This window comes from Drosophila ficusphila, unplaced genomic scaffold (assembly GCF_018152265.1).
Source record: "Drosophila ficusphila isolate 14025-0441.05 unplaced genomic scaffold, ASM1815226v1 contig_791, whole genome shotgun sequence".
NCBI lineage: Eukaryota > Metazoa > Arthropoda > Insecta > Diptera > Drosophilidae > Drosophila > Drosophila ficusphila.
In genome coordinates, this window is record NW_025064737.1 from 26,941,451 (window position 1) to 26,963,047 (window position 21,597).

A 21,597-nucleotide genomic window follows, 5' to 3' on the forward strand; every position below is an offset into this window, starting at 1 on the left:
ACAATTTTTGAACCTTGTGCAGGAGAAAATCTAAGCAATATCTGGCTTAGTAGGATTATTAGAAATATTGTTCTCATTGTCCCAGTTAACAAAGATTACTAAACAATAAACTCATTTAGAGTTCCGCTCTCTGGTTTATTTTCTAAATTTAATTAGGTGGAGTTTGAAATCCGTGGCTAAGCTGACATTTAATGGAAGTTATCAATGTATAATTAATTTCAATACAATTTAAATTGCTACGAAATAGTTCCAGCTGAGGAAGACAATCCGAATTAGCTTAGATTTTCTTCACCGTAAAGTCTTTTTAGATATTTCAGCACTTCTTCTTTTCTCCATTGGGAAAATTCATTTCGGCACAGTGGGCAATCATGCTTTGCTGGAAACTGAACTTTGGGGAACCGTGGATCCTCGTTTGGACGGCCTGCCAATATCCCATTAATATCATTGTGAGCTTCCCATAGCCAGAGAATTTCTTCATCATGGGTCTTCACCAAATCAATGCTGTTATGCATCGTAAATTCCCAAAAATTTACGAAGCATTGTTGGCAGCCCAAAAAATAGTTTGTGTACCCATGAATGGCCCACAAAATGGAACCGGGCTTAAAAACAGTCGGCGACCTTGCTGCTTTGACGGTCATAAAGTGGAATAGTGTCCACAGGGAGCAGTTGAACTGACGCAAGTTGTCTTTACGAGACATGCAGCCAACATAGTTGTTCCCGTCAAACTTATCTCTGATATAACTCTTAAGAGAGTCCTTGTATTCAAGTTTAGAAATTCCTCGATCATGTTTTCTCTGAACAACTAGGGTATTGTACAGATTTTTAAGCCACAAAATGCCATATTCGTTTAGAGGGTTAAGATAGTTGAGAAGCTTAACAATGTTCCGTAGAACTATTAGCTTGTTTCCGGTAAAAATTGGCACCTTAGCCAACTCCACATTCACAACATTATCGATTGCTCCTTCCAAATCTACTTGGTAAATCCTTGAGGGTTCAAAATGGTTTAAAGCTCCCTTGGATATGAGTAAAGTGTTAAGAATGAACAGAAAAACTAGATGAATTGACGATATATCCATTTTGCTTTCGGTTCTTCAAAACTATGATACGCTTATTCAGGTTTTGCTTCAATTTGGTTTAAAAACCGAGTCAAATCGGAATGTAAATGTCACTACCATAAAAAGTTAATCATGTTGAATTCATAACTTGTGATATATTTAGTTTTACTATAGAGCAACCACGAAGTGAAAGTAAGGATAATACAATGTATTTTATGAAATGTGGGAGCAGTATTCCTCCTCGACTTAGTCGTATCCCATTGTGGTGGGAAGACCGTAGAAGCTCAGGTTCTTTTTGTCATACAAGCTTTTCAAGTACTTCAAGACCTCCTCGTTCACCCATTCCCCATTGCTGTCCCGGCAAGGGGGACAGTTCTCGGAGCTGGGGAACTGAATCTTCTTGAACTTGGGGTCCTCGGTGATGGGGTCTCCGGCGATGCGCTGATTCACCTCGTTGTGGGCTGCCCAGAGCCAGAGGATCTGCCCGTCGTAGCTCTTCACCGAGGTCAAGTTCCGGCGAATGGCCATCTGCTGGAATTGCACGGCACAATCGGTGCAGCCGAAGAAGTACCTGGCGTACCCCAGAATGGCGTTTAGAACTGAACCCGGTGGCTGGAGCTGCGGCGGCTTGGCTGCCTCCACGGTCAAGTAGTGGAACAACGTCCACAGGGAGCAGGTGAAGCTCCGCAGGAGCGGACGCGATCCAATGCAGCCAATGTAGCGCCTGGCCTTGAAAATCCCCAGGCCATCTTCTGAGTTGGCAACCAGAGTTTTGAGGTCGGATCCCTTTATTGTTTGTTTGGTGCTCAATTCTTTGCGCAGAGTGGTCAGCAGAACTTTTCCGTCCTCATTCAAAGGGTTAAGGTCGCTAATCACCGTGATAATGTTTGTCAAAGCGCGATAATAGCCTTCTCCATTGGACACCCATTTCTGGAGCTCCACGTGAAGAATCTTATCGATGGCCTGTTCCAAATCTGCTCGATAGACTCTTTCTGGTGGCTTAAGGACCTCGGCAAGAATAGCCTGTTTTTGAATGTCCAAGAAGGATCCGTCGTTCTTCTCTTTGGGGGCGGGCAGTGGAGGTTCTGGCTTTATGTTCTGCTTTTCAAGGAACTCCCCAACAGCCTGGACATAGGCTTCACTTGTGTCCGCAGAAGAAGTCAGGTACTGAGCACTTCCGTCCTTGCCGAAGATGGCCAAATTCTCATTGGAGGGTTTCAGGCCAAAGTTGGCGAAAATGTCGGGCTGCTCAGCGTACCGCACTGCCACTTCCTTGTAGGGCAGCAGATCCAGCAGCGTGTTCCTGCCAATATTGATTGGATGGTCTGGGCGAGAAGGTTCCTGAAGGACAACGGCAAAGAACTTGACCGGGCTTTGTGCATCCTGGTAACTCTGGAAAAGACTCTCTGCAGTTTCACCCGGTTTTAGAGGAAGGAAGTTGGGCTGGCCGGGTCCGTAATCATTCCGGGATATTAAATTCGCCGTAATATTGTTGATGAAGTCAGGATTCTTCGTGAAAATATCTGTTCCGTAGACAATCGTTGTGTTTGTAACGTCGGGTCTAAAAAATCGCAGCGTGGGCGTCTGTCTAATGTTGTAATCCCTGCAGAGCGCCGAGTTGCGCTCCTGGGCACAGTCCACGCCGTAGATCCGGAGAAGCCTTCGCCACTTGTAGAGGTCTCGGGACAAGACCTTGAAGATCGGGGCAAAGCGCTGGCAGTCGCCGCAGAAGGAGTTGAGGAACTGGACCAGCTTGCAGTGGGTGTTCTGGTACAGAGCCGGCCTCAGCGATTCGACGTCCAACATCTCCACATTGTCGGTGTCGTCGTAGAGACTCACCTCTTTGGCATTTGCCTGGGCAGACACCTTGGGGCAAAGGGGCAGCAGCAGCAGCAGGCCACAAATAATTGGTAAAGTCGGGAGGGCCCGAATCATCTCTTATATAACTTTTAAGAGAGTCCTTGCATTCAGGTTCTAGAATTGCTTGACCATGTTTTCTCTGTAAATCCAGGGTATTGTACAGATTTTTTAGCCACAATCTGCCGATTTCGTTTAGAGGCCTAAGAAAGTTGAAAGGCGTAACAAAGTTCCGTAGAACTATTAGCTTGTTTCCGGTCAAAATTGGCACCTTAGCCAACTCCACATTCACAATATTATCGATGGCTCGTTCCAAATCTACTTGGTAAATCCTTGTTGGTTCCGAATTATTTAAAGCTCCCTTGGCTATGCGTAAAGTGCTAAGAATTAACAGAATACCAAGATATAATGACAAAGTATCCATTTTGCTTTAAATTCTTCAAAACTATGATACGCCTATTCGGGTTTTTCCTCGATTTGGTTTAAAAACCGAGTAAAATCGGAAGTAAATGCCACGACCATGGAAAGTAAATCAGGTTAAAGTCATAGCTTTTGATATATTTACTTTTACTTTATAGCAATTACTGATTGTTAGTTTGCTTGTACATAGGGATAATACAATGTATTTTAATGAAATGTATTTAGTCGTATCCATTTGGGGTGGGAAGACCATAGAAGCTCAGGTTCTTTTTATCATACAAGCTTTTCAAGTACTTCAAGACCTCCTCGTTCACCCATTCCCCTTTGCTGTCCCGGCAAGGGGGACAATTCTCGGAGCTGGGGAACTGAATCTTCTTGAACTTGGGGTCCTCGGTGATGGGGTCTCCGGCGATGCGCTGATTCACCTCGTTGTGGGCCGCCCAGAGCCAGAGGATCTGCTCGTCGTAGCTCTTCACCGAGGTCAAGTTCCGGCGAATGGCCATCTGCTGGAAGTGCTGTGAGCAGTCGGTGCAGCCAAAGAAGTACTTGGCGAACCCATGGACGGCGTTCAGAACTGAACCCGGTGGCTCGAGCTGCGGCGGCTTGGCTGCCTCCACGGTCAAGTAGTGGAACAACGTCCACAGGGAGCAGGTGAAGCTCCGCAGGAGCGGACGCGATCCAATGCAGCCAATGTAGCGCCTGGCCTTAAAGATCCTCAGACCCATTTTTGAGGTGGCAACCAGAGTCTTAAGGTCGGATCCCTTTATGGTTTGCTTGGTGCTCAATTCTTTGCGCAGAGTCGTCAGCAGAACTTTTCCGTCCTTGTTCAAAGGGTTAAAGTCGCTAATCAGCGTGATAATGTTTGTCAAAGCGCGATAATTTTCTTTTTCATAGGAAACCCATTTCTGAAGCTCCACGTGGAGAAGCTTATCGATGGCCTGTTCCAAATCCGCTCGATAGACTTTTGCTGGTGGCTTAAGAACCTCGGCAAGGATGGCCTGTTTTTGAATGTCCAAGAAGGATCCGTCGTTCTTCTCTTTGGGGGCGGGCAGTGGAGGTACTGGCTTTATGTTCTGCTTTTCAAGGAACTCCCCAACAACCTGGACATAGGCTTCACTTGTGTTCGTAGAAGGATGCAGGTACTGGGCACTTCCGGCCCTGCCGAAGATGGCTAACTTCTCATTGGAGGGTGGCAGGCCAAAGTTGGCGAAAATGTTGGGGTCCACAGAGTACCGCACTGCCACTTCCTTGTAGGGCAGCAGATCCAGCAGCGTGTTCCTACCAATAAGGATTTGAATTCCGGGGCGAGAACGTTGCTCAAGGACTACGACAATGAACTCAACCGGGCTTTGTGCATCCTGGTAACTCTGGAAAAGACTCTTTGCGGTTTCACCCGATTTCAGACGACGGAAGTTGGGTTGGCCGGGTCCGAAATCGTTTCGGGGTATATACTCAGCCATATAGGCGGTGATACGCTTAGGATTCTGCGAGTTAATTTGTTCTCCGTAGACGATCGTTTTGTTCGTAACCTTGGGGCCAAAAAATCGCAGCGTGGGCGTCTGTCTAATGTTGTAATCCCTGCAGAGTGCCGAGTTGCGCTCCTGGGCACAGTCCACGCCGTAGATCCGGAGAAGCCTTCGCCACTTGTAGAGGTCTCGGGACATGGCCTTGAAAACTGGGGCGAAGCGCTGGCAGTCGCCGCAGAAGGAGTTGAGGAACTGGACCAGCTTGCAGTGGGTGTTCTGGTACAGAGCCGGCCGCAGCGATTCGATGTCCAGCATCTCCACATTGTCGGTGTCGTCGTAGAGACTCACCTCGCTGGCATTTGCCTGGGCAGACACCCTAGGGCAAGGGGGCAGCAGCAGCAGCAGCAGGCCACAAAGAAGCAGTAGAGTCGGGAGGGGCCGAATCATTTCCACACGGTGCTCGCAACTCAAATGAGCCGCTTCAACTGATTCAATCGCAAGGGCTCTTTGGTAATTATAGCCGCATTTGGATTCGCCCTACTCCGGTTGTTAAGACCCCCCCGTCCCAATCTCTCTTTCTCTCAAAACAGGTTTTCATAATTTTGTGACTCGCTATTCTATCCAGGTACACCCAAAAGAATTCACGAAATTCATATTTGTACGCACATACCTACAGAATATGGAAACACGAATTTGTAGTCCAAGGTTGCAGTATATATACAAAATTCGGATCAAAACAGTTTTGTTTATAATTCTTAAAGCTTACGTTTTTTAAGGTTATAACTAAAGCATTAAGACTTAATTAATTTCGTCTCTGTATTCTTTCAAAAATTGTCTTCGCTTCGCTTTAGTAATCAAATTAACTTATTAGTTTCACTTTAATAGAGCTTAGGGTTATTTTCCCTAAGAGTATCTAACATAGTTTTTGTCTGAGCTCAGGGAATGGGAATTCCTTAAGAGCTTATTGAAGTAAATTCATCCAAAATAATAAAGTTTATATTTTTTTTTTTGCGGTGCTGATAATTTTAGAACAGGCACTTATTTAATTGGCAAGCACCACAAACAACATTTGACCGTCTGTGCTTCTGTAATCTGTGGCATCTCTCGTTTTATTCAGACCCTCGTACTAATTAGGTGTAAGTGACTCTAAACGACCCCAATGGGTTTTCAATTATCAAAACACATTCAACTGCCGAAACACCAGCAGGATGCTGACCCGAAACAACCACAAGGACATTAGCCGAATAACGAAGCTCGGGAATTTCGCACACCAGCACTCGTTTTACCAACTCCCCCACACACACACAAACAGACACACACACACATGCAACAAGTTGCCACCAGCAACAAGTTCGGTAATAGTTTGCACCAGAGATGGCCAAAATATCAGATGCAAAATATGCCAAACTTTGCGGCTCGCTTGTCTCATTTACATGCAGAATCCAACTAACCGCAGATGACGTCACGGATTATGGCCTCGAGAAGATGGAGCAAGACAAGCGCCACTCGAAACTTTCCCAGCTTTCCCAACTTTGTTCGGGTGTGAAAGTGTGAAAACAAGCCTCAAACGCAGCTTAAAACTTTTTGGCAACATTTTGTGCCGAGAAAAGGGGTTCATTCCCTCCCCACAGAATCCCTATCATTGCCTAAAGTTGGCAAACTTACAACGGACTAATTTGATTTTGGACAGAGTCCTTCAGGCTGTTGTTTCTGGCATATTTTATGGCAAATTAACATTGGGAAGGAGTTGCAGTGGAAATTGTAAGGATATTTATAGAGCAGATTAAATGATTTTACGATTAAAGGATGAGAAAATATTAAGCACTTTTTACATTTTAGATATATCGTAGATCCTTTGTTCGGACGCTTTATTAAAATGTGAAAATGCATACAAATATTAATATCCAATAAATCTGCAAATAATGATTAAAATATAAATTCAAAGACCTGTTTATAGCACCTCCTCCACCAACCGTAATTCCTTCCATGCCATTTATGCCTATCATGCATTTTGTTTAATTAGACTCTGGGCCATTTCCTATTACCGCAACAATTGTCGCACAAACTTTCAATCAGCAAAAAAAAAAAAAGAGGAGAAAAAACCGAAACACAATGAATAGCTGGGCAAACATGGGCTTAGTTCTCAGCCAAACCGAACCCCAAACCCCGAACCCCAAACCCCAAACCAGATGAAGTGCAACCCATAGCCACCCGCACTGATAATCAACAATGCGCTGACTGACATGAACAATGTAGCAAATCGGTTTGCAAATCAGGCAGCAGAAAACAGAGCCAACTCAGTCACTCAGACATGATGGCAGTCGTCAGTAAAAATTGCGTAAAATACAAATATTGTGCCAGACTCATTCCACTTTTTTCCCCATTTCTCGATCCACATTTTTTTTTTGTTTTCGATGCTGTTTTGTTCTTGTGCCAGGATGCACTGCGTGAGCTTGATACGGGATATAGGATAGGGAAGGCTGCGAGAGGGGGTTTGGGGGGCGGAGAAGTCCATCAAAACGATTTGAATGCGTCGCTGACGTTGATGAGTTTGAGTGAAAAGCGGCAGCGCATGGCATGGCAAGGGGGGAGGGAGGGGGTGCAGGAAGAGGGACAAACAACGAGCCAAGTTCGTCAATCAAAAGCTAAACCGAAATCTCTTCATGCGTGGAACAGAGCAGGCAAAGCAGGGCATAACGGCCAAAGGATGATGCAGGATTCAGGAGTGCACTGCCCAAAAATTCAACATGAGATCAATCAATTTTTTCAAAAGAATGTGTATCATAAGGAAGCAGTTCTATTAATTATAAGTTTAATTTATGATTTTATCAGAAACCAAAATAAATTTCCTTTGCTCAAAAATTGTCTAGAACAGCTTGTAAATTTTCCAAAACACGAAAGGGAATAAATTAAGGAATTTTTTAGCTATTGGGTATTAAATAATCATAATTAATTCTCGCTGTGCATAAATGGCTGATGACGCTAAGGATGCGTTTGTTGTTTGTTTTGTTTTAATTTTCTCGATTCTTTTTTTCGCCTGACTTTTTCCCCTTTTCCGCTCTTTTCCGCCTCCCCCCTCCCCACTTTCCCGAGCCTTTTTTCGTTATTTGAAAAACTCTTCAGCTGGTGAATTGTTGCCATGTTTTTATTGTTGTTGAGTTTGGTTTAGTTTGCGCCGCTCTAAGCGGTGGCAGTTACCAGTCACCAGTTACCAGTTGGCATTACCAGTAGCCAGTAGCAGTGTCTGTTTGCGTTCGCCCACTTGGCCGAGTGGAGCGGGAAAAGCGGGAAAAGTGGGAAAAGCGGGTGAAGCGGGAAAAGTGGGAAACGCATTTGACATTTCATCTGATGACTGTCTGAAATCGCCGCTGATGATTTGATGCGTTTGTTGTGTGTGCGTGTCGAGTGGGGGTGGATTGGGGAGCAATGGGAAAGAGGCGGGGGATGGCAACAATGCCCTGAAATTTGCATTGTTAGCAAAACACTACACAGCGAAATGAACGGGCCAAAGTGCCCGGCAAACGCACCCACACGCACACTTGACAAGTCGCCAAACCAAACCAAACCAAACCTAACCTAACCGAAACCAATCCCAGCCAGAATCCCCGCGCGGCCATGCCCCCAGCTTTTACTTCCGCTTTTAATTAAAAATAAAAAATATGTACACTCATCCATAGAAAAAAAGAGGATTTGCAACCAAACCAAACAATAACCTGCCGCAGCAGGCCAACAAAAATGGATGGGGGAAAAAATTCACAATTATTTGCGTACAAAAAGGCTGAAAAAAGCCAGAGAGGAAAATTGAAAAACCGCATCGCATCGCATCGGGGTGGTCCTGCAGGCAGCTATTTGCATATGCGTATCTCACAGATACGCACTTCGGGCGGGGGAGATGCGAAGGGTCCCGGCAGGACAGCAGCGGCAGGAGCTCTTAATTTGTCTGCAAATGCAGCAAACTAATGAAAATTACGCAATTTGAAAAAATGGAAAAACTTTTTGAGCAGGTAGCAGGGGGGGTGGGGGTTGAAAAGAGAAGGGAGGACAGGTGAACCAGTTGGCAATCAACATATGGATAAAGTGCTCGGCTGAAGGAATTGGCAGATGCCCTTTCTTATATCCTGTAAAAACATAGAAAAAAGAACCCCATATAAAGTAAATTAAACGGTTACCTTTAATATGCTGTTTCTATATTTAGGATGTACATTATTTTAAATTCAGACATATTTTTTTTTATTTGACTCCTAATCAATTTAGTTTCCATTAGCTCAGTTTCCCGGACAGCAGAGGCAACCAACTCTCCATTTGTTTGCAGTGACAAACAGGACGAGGCAAACATATCCTTCCTGGGCACCAGCCAACTCAAATCGTATTAAAACAAACAGTTTTAGTTGATTTTTTTTCGCATCAATTTCACGGAGGCAGCAGCGACCGCAATAGACAGCCCGAAGCCACAGAGCGGAGACTAATCTAAATAAGCTTAATAATTACCTGAATACAAAATAAAACCGGGGGAGCTGAGGCAGAAAGAATCGCAGCCACATAGTTCCCAGCCGTTGGCAGACCATTTAAAATGCGTTTGTGTAATTGATGATGTACAAAAGTCGCATTGGCGGCCGGCAATGATGCCTCATTAAAATGCACTTAATTAAAATGCAATGGCAAAATCAACAGCAACTGCAACTGCAACTGGAGGAGCGCTTAAGACGAAATCCAGTTTGCTTTTCGATAGAAAAAGCAGCAGACGAAAAACCCCAAGACAAGCCAACCCAGCGAATCAAATCGAATCGAATCGAATGGAATCGAGCAACAAGACGGCAAAACACCAAGAATGAAGAGTGTCGCATCTGATGAATATGGAACTTGCAACTGACTTTGACTTTGGCTGTTGTGCCTTCGCAGCTATTTCGATGCGTTGCAGAAATTGCTGCACGAATCCGTCGGAGCCACATCCACATCCACATCCCCATCCCCAGCCCCATCCACGACCAGCTAACCGAACCAACCCAAGCTGGCCAGCAAAAAATGTCATAAATAAATTGCTTAGCAACATTCACTGACGCGCCAAATAAAATCCCATAAATGATCGAATGCGATTTTTAGTCTATGCAGCAACGGCGGTGGCGACAAAATGAAAAACACAAGGAACAACAACAGCTTTAGAACAAACTAGCCAAACAAACTACTGAAAAGATGAGAGCGATGTAAATTTCAGATACCCTGGAAAAAAATTTTTAATCCATTTAAAAATAGTATGACAAATAAGTAAATCATCATATTATTTTCTCATTCTTAGAATTAAAATGTATCTTCAGCATAAGTTCCATAATATCTGAATCGAATGTGATTAATTCTTTTTCAAATGCTAGCCAGTATACCCTACTGTTAAATAAGGCAAACCAGATAGGCGTTGTGTAGACGATGTTGTGATGTGACTTTTTCCAGCCGCCAGGCGAGCAGCCAACTTCTTGTTGCGACTTTTTTAAGAATTTCAAATGTTTTTCCTGGTAAATTAACTAAAAATGCGCTGAAAACGCTCGCAACACAGCAGCGAGCGCGACTTTGGTCGGAGGCAACCGTTTTTGTGTCGCTATCTGCAGATGCGGACGAAAAAAAGGAAAACAGATAGACCAGAATCTGGAGAGCAGCCGAACGCAGCAATTTCCTATTTTACCAAAGTGGTCGCAGTGGCAAAAGCAGCAGCAGCAGCAGCAGCAGCAACAGAAGCAGTGGCAGCAGCGAGTCCGCGTCATTAATGTGGCTTTTAAATGCGTTTTTCATCGCGAAGGGGGACAAACGGTAGAAATTGGAGACGGCGACAATTGGGCGAGGAGGGAAAAAGTAGGAGGGACGAGGACAGAGCCAAGTCAAGTGTGCGCCTTAATTATGTGCGGCTCTTGAGAGTATTGGCTGATTTCGTAATTAGGTTTTCATTAGAACTTGGCCACAACTATGGCGAGACCGTCTTGTTTTCCGTCCACCAGATACATGGCATTCCGCTGGCCGAGTTCATAACTTTCCGGCTAATTTGCGGCGGGTCACCTGACCCACACGGCGACTCCCATGGCTCCTCCTCCCGGCTGATTGAGTTATACCCGCACATATGTAAACAACCAGTAGCCAAGTGTTTGGCCAACACGGGCAATAAGACAAGGCTAACGACTGCCGGCTCAGCACCACACAGCACCACACAGCACCACCCAGCGAAGTGCCCCACGAGCCCCACACGAGCCACCGTCGCGGCGCAGACTCCCGGCCACAATCAAAGTGAGAGATACGGCTAAAGAGCCAGCGTCTGCATTTGTCTTGGCCACGAGGACGAGGATCAGCCGGTGCACGCCGAGCCGAGCTGGGCATCCATTGAGCCAAAGAACTGCTAAGCCGCACACTGCGGAAAAATTAACACTTACCATATTACAATATTAAAAGTGGCATTACATCTAAGAAAACCATTAAAATAATATAAACTTCTTGCTAGCATTGAGTACACTTATTTTCTGTTATTTTCTCATATCACATACAAGTGGAACCTTCTGTATTTACATAAATGTTCTTAGTTTTCAATGTTTCCCCCAGTGTAATTCCCATGTGCGGCACTTTCTTTAGCCGCGGATTATGCAGACAGAATCCAGAAGAGGAGGCTGGAGGAGCATCGAGGATGGAGAAGGGAGCTGGGAGTATGGAGCATGGAGTATAAGCTGTTGGCTGATGATGCCAGTGAAGTAAAGTCGTGGATAGAAGGCGGCTCTGCTCACGTCTCGCAACTGCATTTTGATTTATCCACGCGCTGCTGCAGTTGCTGCCTTTGTTGCTTTTGTTGCCGATGTTGCTGTTATTGCTGTTGTTGCTGGCGGCGCTTAGCCAACTGCTCGTGATTAGCGTGGCGTTTCGGAAGGTGTGTCCCAAACACAGGCAGCCATATAGCCTTTGAGCCACCATTGAGCCACCGAGGGAGAGCACCTGAAGTAGCCGAGTGCTGGCTAAGGATTCGCCGGAAGCCAGCTTGAATGAATGGGATGTGGAGCCTCGGCCACTCAGCGATCGCATCAATGAAATCGAATCGGGGGGATCGGAATGTGTGCCAGCCGAGATCTAATGCACTTTCCCATGCCAGGTAATTAGCGCAGACCACACAGGTGGGAATTTGCATATTAGCTGGCCATTTTATAGGCAACGAACTAACAAGTGGCAGCTAAGAACACTAATGTAAATACATGAAAATATAAGAAAATTTAATAAAACCAATACACTTATGAACGGTATGCTACAGTAGGTTGTGTAAGAAAACTTAAAATAAAATTGAATGACTTAGAAGGACCATTAACTATCGATTTCATAGGTTTCACATAAACAACCGATAATGGCCAATCTGTGTTCAAAATTTGTATGGGGAGATCGAAGGAATAACCTTGAAAGCGGTCGAGGCTCTTAACAAAATTATTCCGCCACCCTAGAAAAATAAAAAAGGAGGCCTTTTTAGTTCAAGGTTATTATTAATAAATTATTGCTATTATTTATTCTAAACAACGTCAATAAATTCCTAACAACTGTCTAAATTGCGACGACATTTATAAACGATTTTTATTAGTAATAATATTTTAATGCCCCTTTTTATAGGGTATATAATTTTCTCTTCATCTGCAAACAAATGACGTTCTTAAGAACTCTTCTTTGCCAACTTTTTGTGCGAATGCTCTATAAAAATGCAAAAATTATGAAAATATGCCCGTTGTTGACTCTTTCTTTCCCCATCCCCCTTCCATTTTGTGTTCCCCTTTCCCGACGGTTTGCATTTTGTGGTAACTGGTTTTTGTGTGCTGTATTTTAGCTATTTTTGGCGCATTTCGCTTTGATTCCTGTTCTGTCCTCCGCTGTGGGACGCGTCAATGAACCTTTGAGCCGAATGCATTCGAGAATAACTGCCGCATTTCAGGGAGTTTCGTTGTCCGGCCGCGACACATGTCTATGAATTCTAATTATTCGCCGAGACAGCGGCAAAAATATGCAAATTCTCTTTTTGTCTAATACCTTAAGCGGCCGATCATAAAAGCCAATCAAATTCCCTGACATTTCCTGAGTGTCAATCACTCGCGGCATTCGCTGGATACACAGAACAGAGAACACTCAATTCACCCGAAGCCTTCGTCCGTGAGGAATATTTCCTCGCAAGTTCGGGAAACCACAAATCTCGGGTGTACCAAAGGTAATCACTCCGCTGATGATGATGATGGGTGCAGGGATGATGAAGAGCTGCTTTTTGCAGTCTTTTGCTCTTGGCTCTCGGCCCAACTCGTTCCGATCGATTCACTACTGACCATGGTTAAGGAGCTGCCAGTTGGGCAGTGCCACTGATGCTTTAGCTGCTTCTCCTGATGCCACTGGGCAATCAAAAAATGTGTGGCAAAATCAGCGCTGAAATACTTTTTTAATGAACCTCTTCCCTTGCAGCAGCTCCACTCAACAATTTGGCGACACGAAATCAAAGTCATTGCATCTGCGATGGGCTGGGCCACAAAATGGGCTCTACGCGATCTGCAGTCCGACAGCAATGAAATGCGTCTTATAATTGCACACGCACTTTTTGTACTTTGGCAAAAATTAGAAGCAATGCCAGCGCCACAAGCAACACACATTCAGAAAAATTATACTAAATATACTATTCGATTTATTAAATAAGTTAATAATAAACCATACAACTAAATATATTAGTTTAAAACATTTTAAATAGATAGTAAATGCTGAACTAATTAGATAGCAATTGATACTTATCAAAAAGTGTTAAATATTTTTCAAAATTCATCAGAATTATAGTTATGCGATTTTATTAATGGTAACAGTGAGTTTTAAGACACAAAAATAGCAGCTATAATAGTCGTATTTTTTTGAGTGCAACCAGTACCCAGAACTGAATGAACATTAAAGCTCAAATCGCGCATCATGTTGCCATGTCAGCACACGGAGGCAGGCGGCCAAGTTAATGACATTGCTGCAACTGGCCAGCCGAAGAACAAAAAAAAAAGGAGCCTGGCGACAACTTTGGCCAAAGACCAAGCCAGAAAGGCAGCATTAACAACGGCAACAAGAACAACAGGCAGCGGCGTTGATGAGCAAAAAGTGGACATTTTGATTTTAGAAAAATATATAGAGAACCACTTTTTTCGAGTTTGCGGTTTTGGTTTTATTTCATTTGTTGTCGCACATGCACACAGTCGCATCGATGCCTCCATCTGAGTGGCATGGCATCATAGTTGGCCAATGGCAGCAGCCAAAGAGCAGCTGCTACTGCCTGTTGCCCGTTGGCCAGCACATATGTGAACTGAAAAAGTTGGCTAAAATATGTGCAGGCCGCCTGGCTCAAAGAACTTTGTCAGCCTGCCAGTTTTTTTTTGTGCGGCGAGCGATAGCCAAAAATTTACGAGTGCCACAGGCAACAGGCAAAAAATCCGAGCACCTAGGTTGCCATTTATGTGAGTTATGAGGGTGCACGATAGAACAAAGGTGCCAGCAGGGAGTTTAAGAACTTATTAGCCAACAATATTACCATTCTGGTTACTAAAATAAAAAGCAGGACACTCATGCTTTAAATGACGAGCTTAAACTTTTATAATTTATAGGTTTCCCGTGTTAGATTAAGGTGTTAGACTGGCTTGAACTAATCCCTAGCTTATTTAGCATTTAACCTAATTACAAATTTAAGCCCACTTGCATACACAAATTTTGTGGATACCGCTTTGGTTTGCAAACCATTTTCAACGCTTCGCGTGCCAACGGTCAACTGGGGATGTCATGCCAAGCCTGGCCATTAACAAATCGGGGGATGTCCATATATCTCCCTCGTGGGCCGTATGAATATTCCGAAAAGCCAAATGCAATTGGCAGCCATCAGCATAAAGTGATGGGCGAAGGACTGGGACAAGCGCCTAATTAAAAATGCAATTGAATGTTTCCTTTCGGCTGTTGCGCTGTTGCTGACGGTTTTTAAAACGGATGAAAAGAAGTTGAGCCTCGGTTTGTATTCGAAATGCAGCCTTAATTAAATATAATTTACAATTCGCCGGCGGTCATAACTCTCCAACAAAGGCCGTGACAGCAGAGCCAGGTTCGCTGGATTGGGGCGGCTGGAGGGGGCGTCGCAGGAGGCGAACAAGGAGGGGGCGTGGCCCCTACAGGCCATGAAAATGTTTCGACCAAAACAACAAAAGAGCATGTTTCGAGGCAATAATGGACGATGTACTAATGTCATTCTATGGTCTCGGCCAAACGACGGCAACATCAGCGCAATTTTTTCGTTCGAAATTATCATAAATTTGTCGTTGGCCGTTTCGATGTTGTGGCTGCATAGAAAAGGTTAACATTGTTTTTCGTATTATTTTTTTGTTCGCCTAGCCGCAGTTTAGCTTAGCCCGGCTTGGACTGGCTTAACGCTTGTCAAATATGCGGGGCCCCAAAAGACGGGCCAACACGAAAAGCGCTGAAATTTACGGCTAACAAGCCGAAACAAATAATTCCAGAATTCGTCACACGCTAAAGTTTCAAACAGCGGGTTGCATTTGGGCATACAAAAAAAAAGCAAAATAAGGATATGGTAAAACACCTAAATAAATGGATTGCGGAACTCTAAAATGGAAATTGTTTAAAGCAAAAGGGGACTACCCTTTAAGTCAGCTAAGATTTTTACTTCTTTGTTTTTCCATGTTCAACCATTTGTTTTATAGCTTAGCTACTTAATTAATTTTAAGATCATCTCAAGCAATTAAAATAAATCATTTTTTTGTCTTACAGGTCCACTTTATTTCCAACCTTTGATAACGATTTGGGTAAGTGACTTTAGACTTTACAGATTTGTTGCTCCCTCGACTAAGTTATCTCCCAGTGAAAATCTTTATATCTGCCTCGGGGATCTCAAAGCCATTCAATGCTGCAGCCGTCCCTTATTTTTTGCTTAATTATAAATGCAAAGTTCTCTGTCTTTTTCGAGTTTTTCCCTTGCATTTTTCGGTTTGTTTTGGGCCCAGAACATTTTTCGTTTGGCCCTGAGTGACAGGGCTTTGTGCCGAGCTGGGGAAATGAATTTTACTTTTCGGCCGGCAGGAAGTGCCCCAAGGCGAGTGGCCCGCAAAAAAAGGACTCCTTGCGAGTGGGAATGAGAATGGGTATGGGTATGGGAATGGAAGTGGGAATCTTTTAAATGCAATTTAAGGCTGAGCACGACGCAGCCGTGCGGCAGAATGAGTCGCTAGAGTTATATGCATTGTGCGGCAATGGGAATGGAAAATATGATTATAATTATAAATATTGCATAAGCAGCACAAACTCACGCACTCAGGACGGCAAAATCGGGGGGTTGGGGATGGGGGGATGGGGGGAGGACCTCACGCAGGACGTGTGACGCATGCGAGCACAAAAACAAAACGCACAACGAAAAGTGCGTAAGTTGTGCCGCAGAATTGCATATAATGGCCGAAGTATATACAAAACCCCACTCACACCAGCACGCATTATGTACCCATACATTCGTGAACTGAAGGGGAAAAATTATACAGAAATGCGAACGCAATTTTCGAGGCCTGCAGCACTCTCGCTGTCTTAGCCAACTCCTTCTCACAGCGCAAAAAAAGTTTTGCGGCTGATGGTGTGCCCCAACCAAATCCCCAACCCCTCTCCTTCCCCCCTCCCCCCTTTCACCAGCCCCTTCCCGCAAAATCCTCGGCTGATGCATAGCGGTCGCTTTGTTGGCTGGGGCAGATCAATATCCTTTTATGCGTTTACACATGCATTATGCATGCAGACTTTTCCAACCCGACCCAAACCGAGCCCCCAATCTCCCAGCCCCCTGCTCATGTTCTGCTTAGAAAAATTACAAAAACAGCAGTAGCAGCAGCAGCAGCAGCAGCAGCAGGGCTAAAAAGAAATGGCCAAACAGAACATCATGCGTAAGTGCGGCGAACCGGGGGCGTATACGCAATATTTGCTTTCAATTGCAGCTGTTGGCCAATGAAAAAAAGAGGAGCTCGGGAGCTCGAAAAAAACGTTGAAGGCCCCATCGCAAATGGGCATCGAATTAGCCACCATCAATCGAATGGGGTTTGGTCGAACAGATATTTATTTTAGAATATATATTCATCGGCATATCGAGCACTGCGTCGAGTGCCTTCCGCCTGACTTTCAGCTCGAGTCCTATTTGATTTAGTTTTCCATTCGGCCCGATTGGTCGGTTAGTTGTGAAAACTTATTCGTGCGTTCATTTGTTGGGGGCGAAAGGCCTTTGGAGGACCTCAATCGGTTTGGTATCTGAAAATGGCCGGGTCTATTATCCACTTACGAGTTGCAGGCCTATGGAATTTGAAGGATGCATAATGAATTATTTAATGGCAACGGATTTTCAATAAGCTTGTTTAAGTATCATTGAACCGATCATTCCTTTGTTCAAATTTGATTATTAGCTGCAACCTGCACTAAGTCTAAGTACTCACTTGCATTTAAAAAAGGGTTTTCCTTTATAATTTCAGGCAAATTAATTGGGGTGGCTAGAATTATCTTCCTGCGTTTTTTTATTACTTTCAGAGCTGTTTTGTAAGTTTGGATAATTTAAGGTTGCATCCTTCCATAACATCCATCCAGCAACTGAATAACTGACTGAAACTTCACTGACAGATGCCCTTTTTTTGAAAATAGGAGACCATCTGCAACACTCTTCTCCCCACAAATTCAGCATAATTAGCACCCTTGCATCGCTCGAAAAAAACAATTCAAGCTCTAATTGTGCAAGCCATTTACACGCCGAAAGTTAATTTCGCATAAGCTGAAACGGCTCTCCATCCTCGCCCTTCCCTCTGCCCTCGCATTCGGCTCACATTTTGCGACCTACAACAACAGAAAGCTTGTTAACAATGAAAACAACTTGGCCAGCACACTCACACACTCTCCGGCAGGCGAATACTGTATGGCTTCCTGTGGCAGGCTGTCAGGCATTGAGGCAGGCTGAGGCAACCAGTCCGTGGCAGCAGCAACTGCAACTGCCACAGCAACAGCAACAACATCAGCACAACATCGGCAACAACAAAAGCAGAAGCCGTGCACTGGAAGAAAATATTTATAAGGAAAACGATTTATAAATTAGCTTAGTTACCAAGGATCTTTAATTATTCTATAAGCTTAAGAAATCATTATTTAAATAATATCATTAATATTTATTTAAATATAATAATAAATGTATCCCCAATTTTTGAACTGTTTCCATTATGCACAAGGAACACTTTTTATTTTAGTGGTTAAGTACTAACAAGAAGGTCTTACTAATTTCTCTCTGTGCAGCAGAAGCAATACCTTTGACGCAATGTCAAACACCTGCTGCCAATGTTAACGCCAAACACGAAAAAAACACTCATACACACACAGACGCACACAAGGAAACTAAAAAGCCAAAGAGTAGGAGAGCAACAACAACAACAATAAAGGCAACAAAAACATTAACAATAGCAGCAACAACAACAGAAATTGTCCGTCTGTGCGTTTGTTCTTCGGCTGGTTAGGCAACAAATTCTGCGCAAAAAGTGCAATGAACTTTGCCCAAGCAAAAGGAATTGGGGGAATCCCGGGGGAAAGGGTGAGGGGGGCGGGGCAGCGGAAAAGTCACAGGCTTAACCAATGTGTAAATAAATGCCTATATGTGTGCTCTCGAAGGGAGGAGTGGCAGCGAGAGTGCCAGTTGAAAAACAATTTCATTGAGTCAAGCCACAAAAGATATCAAATGGCCGAAATGACAGCAGAATAACGTGTGGTCAAGCAGGATTAAAAAAGGTAAATAAAAAAAATATTAGAGAGAATCTGTTCTACAGATTTTAATAAATTTATATTTTCAGTTCATGTGTTTAATCACTATCGCTGTCCACTATAACTTATAATTAAGCTTCAATAGCAAAAGCTTAAGAACCAAATGAAATGGACTGTAAACCGAAGATGATATCAAACACACTTTGACTAAGAGGAATTTCGAATTTTTTTCGCATGGCAAAAAACAATGTCAAAAGGAATTAATTCCCAATTCATCAAGTTTCGGAGCCAAGGAACTGCACGAAAAAACTAAAAAGAAATGCAAATAAAGAGAGTGCCAAGTAAAAACGCAAACCAAGAGGCCCGAGACCGAGGAGCCGAAAGACCAAAAGACCGAAAGACGGACACCGGCCGAGTAGACGCTGAAAACAAAGTCAACTTGAAATGCGCCGCCAGTTGACGTTGTTGGTGTCTCCTACCCTTGGAAGCGCCTCCTCCAAAACCTAAGCCTAAGCCACTCCACACTGGGCCACACCGCACCGCAGCAGACCAACCATGCCATCCATCCCATCCGTGCCATGCCACACCGTACCGTACCATGCCACTTGGATCTGCTCGAGTCGAGCCGACTCCATGGTCGCTGTCAGTTTTCGTCGGCGGAGCCAAGTAACCAGCCGAAAGCAGATGATGAAGCCCTCAAAGTCAGCTACAACAGCAGCAACAACCAACTACCAACGGCCAACAACAAGGCGACATCGGTTTAGGCCTTTGAAAGCACTACACCATGGATATGGCCACCGAGATATGTGCCTACAGGCGGAACTCACTACCTTCAACTAAATTAGGTTTAATTTGTAAAATATGGTTCATCTTCTTTTTTGGTCTTCCATTGTTTAAATACATTTATTTCTTACCTCACTTTTTCTAACTGGATATTTGTTCTTGAGAAAATATAAGCTAAAGCACTCTGTGAATTCTTGTGTCCTAATTTTGTTTTTAATGAAGCTTGACTGTTGATTTCCAGGCCAAAGCAGGCGACACATGTGCACATATTTTTCTTGCTGGATCTCTTTTTTGCCGGCTGCACTCTTTCTTTTATTTTTGGTTTTTTTTCCCATGCAGTTAAAGCGCAAATGTTCTCAAATTACCCATATGCAAAATGAGCGTGGAGGGAAGGGGGAATACGGGGATTGTAGGGAGCAAAAGCAGAAGATTGGTCTACTGGTTCCGACCCGGCTTCGTTTGCCATTTCGGTTGCGCCTCATATTTCGTCTATGAAAGCTTTGGGCCTCTGTCACTCCGGTCTTCTGGCTGCAACCATCTGACTTTGCCCCAAGACGCCACCAATCCGAGGCGGGCCTCCTGCTTCTGCCCCTTCGTAGCACAAATTGTGGTAAGTTGGCGTTGACTTGCGGATCTTCGTCGGTGACAATTGAAAGGCAGCGGAATCAAAGCAGAGCAGAAGCCACCAAGGCGTACGATTTCATAGAACGGAAAGGGCTTATTTGGCAACTGGAACTAACTGAAAATAATTTGGGAGAGGGAAGTTGCCCTGGGTAGTCTGTCAAAAATTCAATGAGCTGGCGTTTTAAGAAAGAAAAGGAAACATACATGTGTCTGCTTCTCACTACAAAATCTGCAAATTGTTTTATTACAATATGAGTAACAGAAAAAATTCCCCGGCAACATAAATGTTTTGTTTGGCTAACCAAAGAGAATAAACAAGTTGAAGAGTACTTGATTGATATGAGGTCGAGATTTGATATTCCTTAAGAACCAATAGGTTCATTGCTCGTTTATCGGTATCTTTGAGGACTGCAGAACTGAGCCGCTGTTTGTCGTGCTATTTGTTTTACGATCCTTGTTTATTTTGTGCCCTACGCGGGTTGTCCGGCCCCCGAAACCCCCCGCTCCACCTCCCACAATTCACTTGGGCCCCACTTGCCAAACATGCGACACATGGAGAAGGCTGCCCAAACGCCGTTTCCTCAGTGCCATAAAGTGCTCACTTATTGCTTTTTATGCGCTTTTGATACGCGCATCTGTGTGAGAGTGTGCGTAAGTGTGTGTGTGTGTGTGTGAGTGCAAATGCATTCAGCACTGCACTTTTCGTCACAGTTTTCGTCAGTCAGTCAAGTCAGTTTGTCAACCAGCCATTCAGTTCGTCTTTTGTGCGTTCCCATAAACGCCATGCTACCCAAGTGCGAAAGAGACAGCAGCAGAAGCAGCAGGCGGTGCAGAAAGAGAAGGATATATGAAAAGGGAAAGAAGGGAAAGAGAGGGAGCGAGGGTGCTTAACTCGCCGCAACTTCATTTCGTGAATGCACAATGGGCGACTGACTGCCTAACTAACCTACGACAACCGAATATTCGCCATTCCATTTGGCCAAGTTCAATGAACCGAACTTTGGTTGAATAAACTTCCCACACACACACACACACACACTTGCACGCACACACACACTAAAGCACGCATTGCGAATCGGTGACCCGTCGAAGCGCAGAAAAAGAATAAGCAACGAAAATACAACAACAGAAACAAAGGCCGAAAACAACCAAAAGAGTGGAGATAGAATGTCTTTTAGTAGGGATGGTCAGGGGTTATTATGTTCGAACTTTACTCTTGGGTCTGCAGATCTGTGGCAACCACAGTTCAAAGGGGTTACTTTCAATGAGGTTCAAGAACCTTACGTTATAGGAACGATATTATGCATTAATTTAATTTGTGTGCAATTTATAAAAGTGAGACGCCAAAAGGTATGCTACAATTCAGGCAATATTATTACCGGCTGCCAGAAAACCTTTGTATATTTAATCTTAAACAATACTGTAATCAAAAGTAATAAATAAATACGGCTATGAATAAATTAACGAACGAAAGGTTACTACTTTTCCTCAGTAGAACTTCCCTTTATTATCTGTTGAATGAATACCCCTACTGCCATCACATTTGGGGGCGCGATGTTTGCTACTTAAATGATATGCCATCGCCGCATCGTTGGTGTGTGCAAATTGATTGTGCAGCTGTA

General features: G+C 44.0%; 2 protein-coding genes across 2 annotated transcripts; both read right to left on the reverse strand.

Annotated features, from left to right (window-relative positions):
* Positions 1-1,190: 1,190 nt before the first annotated feature.
* On the reverse strand, positions 1,191-3,333 carry LOC108099500 (sulfhydryl oxidase 1-like). The gene has a single exon (XM_017203060.2). It carries the CDS (start codon positions 2,988-2,990, stop codon positions 1,302-1,304), a length of 1,689 nt encoding a protein of 562 aa, XP_017058549.1. The 5' UTR covers positions 2,991-3,333; the 3' UTR covers positions 1,191-1,301.
* A 116-nt stretch (positions 3,334-3,449) lies between these two features.
* Positions 3,450-5,278, reverse strand: LOC108099498 (sulfhydryl oxidase 1-like). The gene has a single exon (XM_017203059.1). It carries the CDS (start codon positions 5,243-5,245, stop codon positions 3,554-3,556), a length of 1,692 nt encoding a protein of 563 aa, XP_017058548.1. The 5' UTR covers positions 5,246-5,278; the 3' UTR covers positions 3,450-3,553.
* Positions 5,279-21,597: the final 16,319 nt, after the last annotated feature.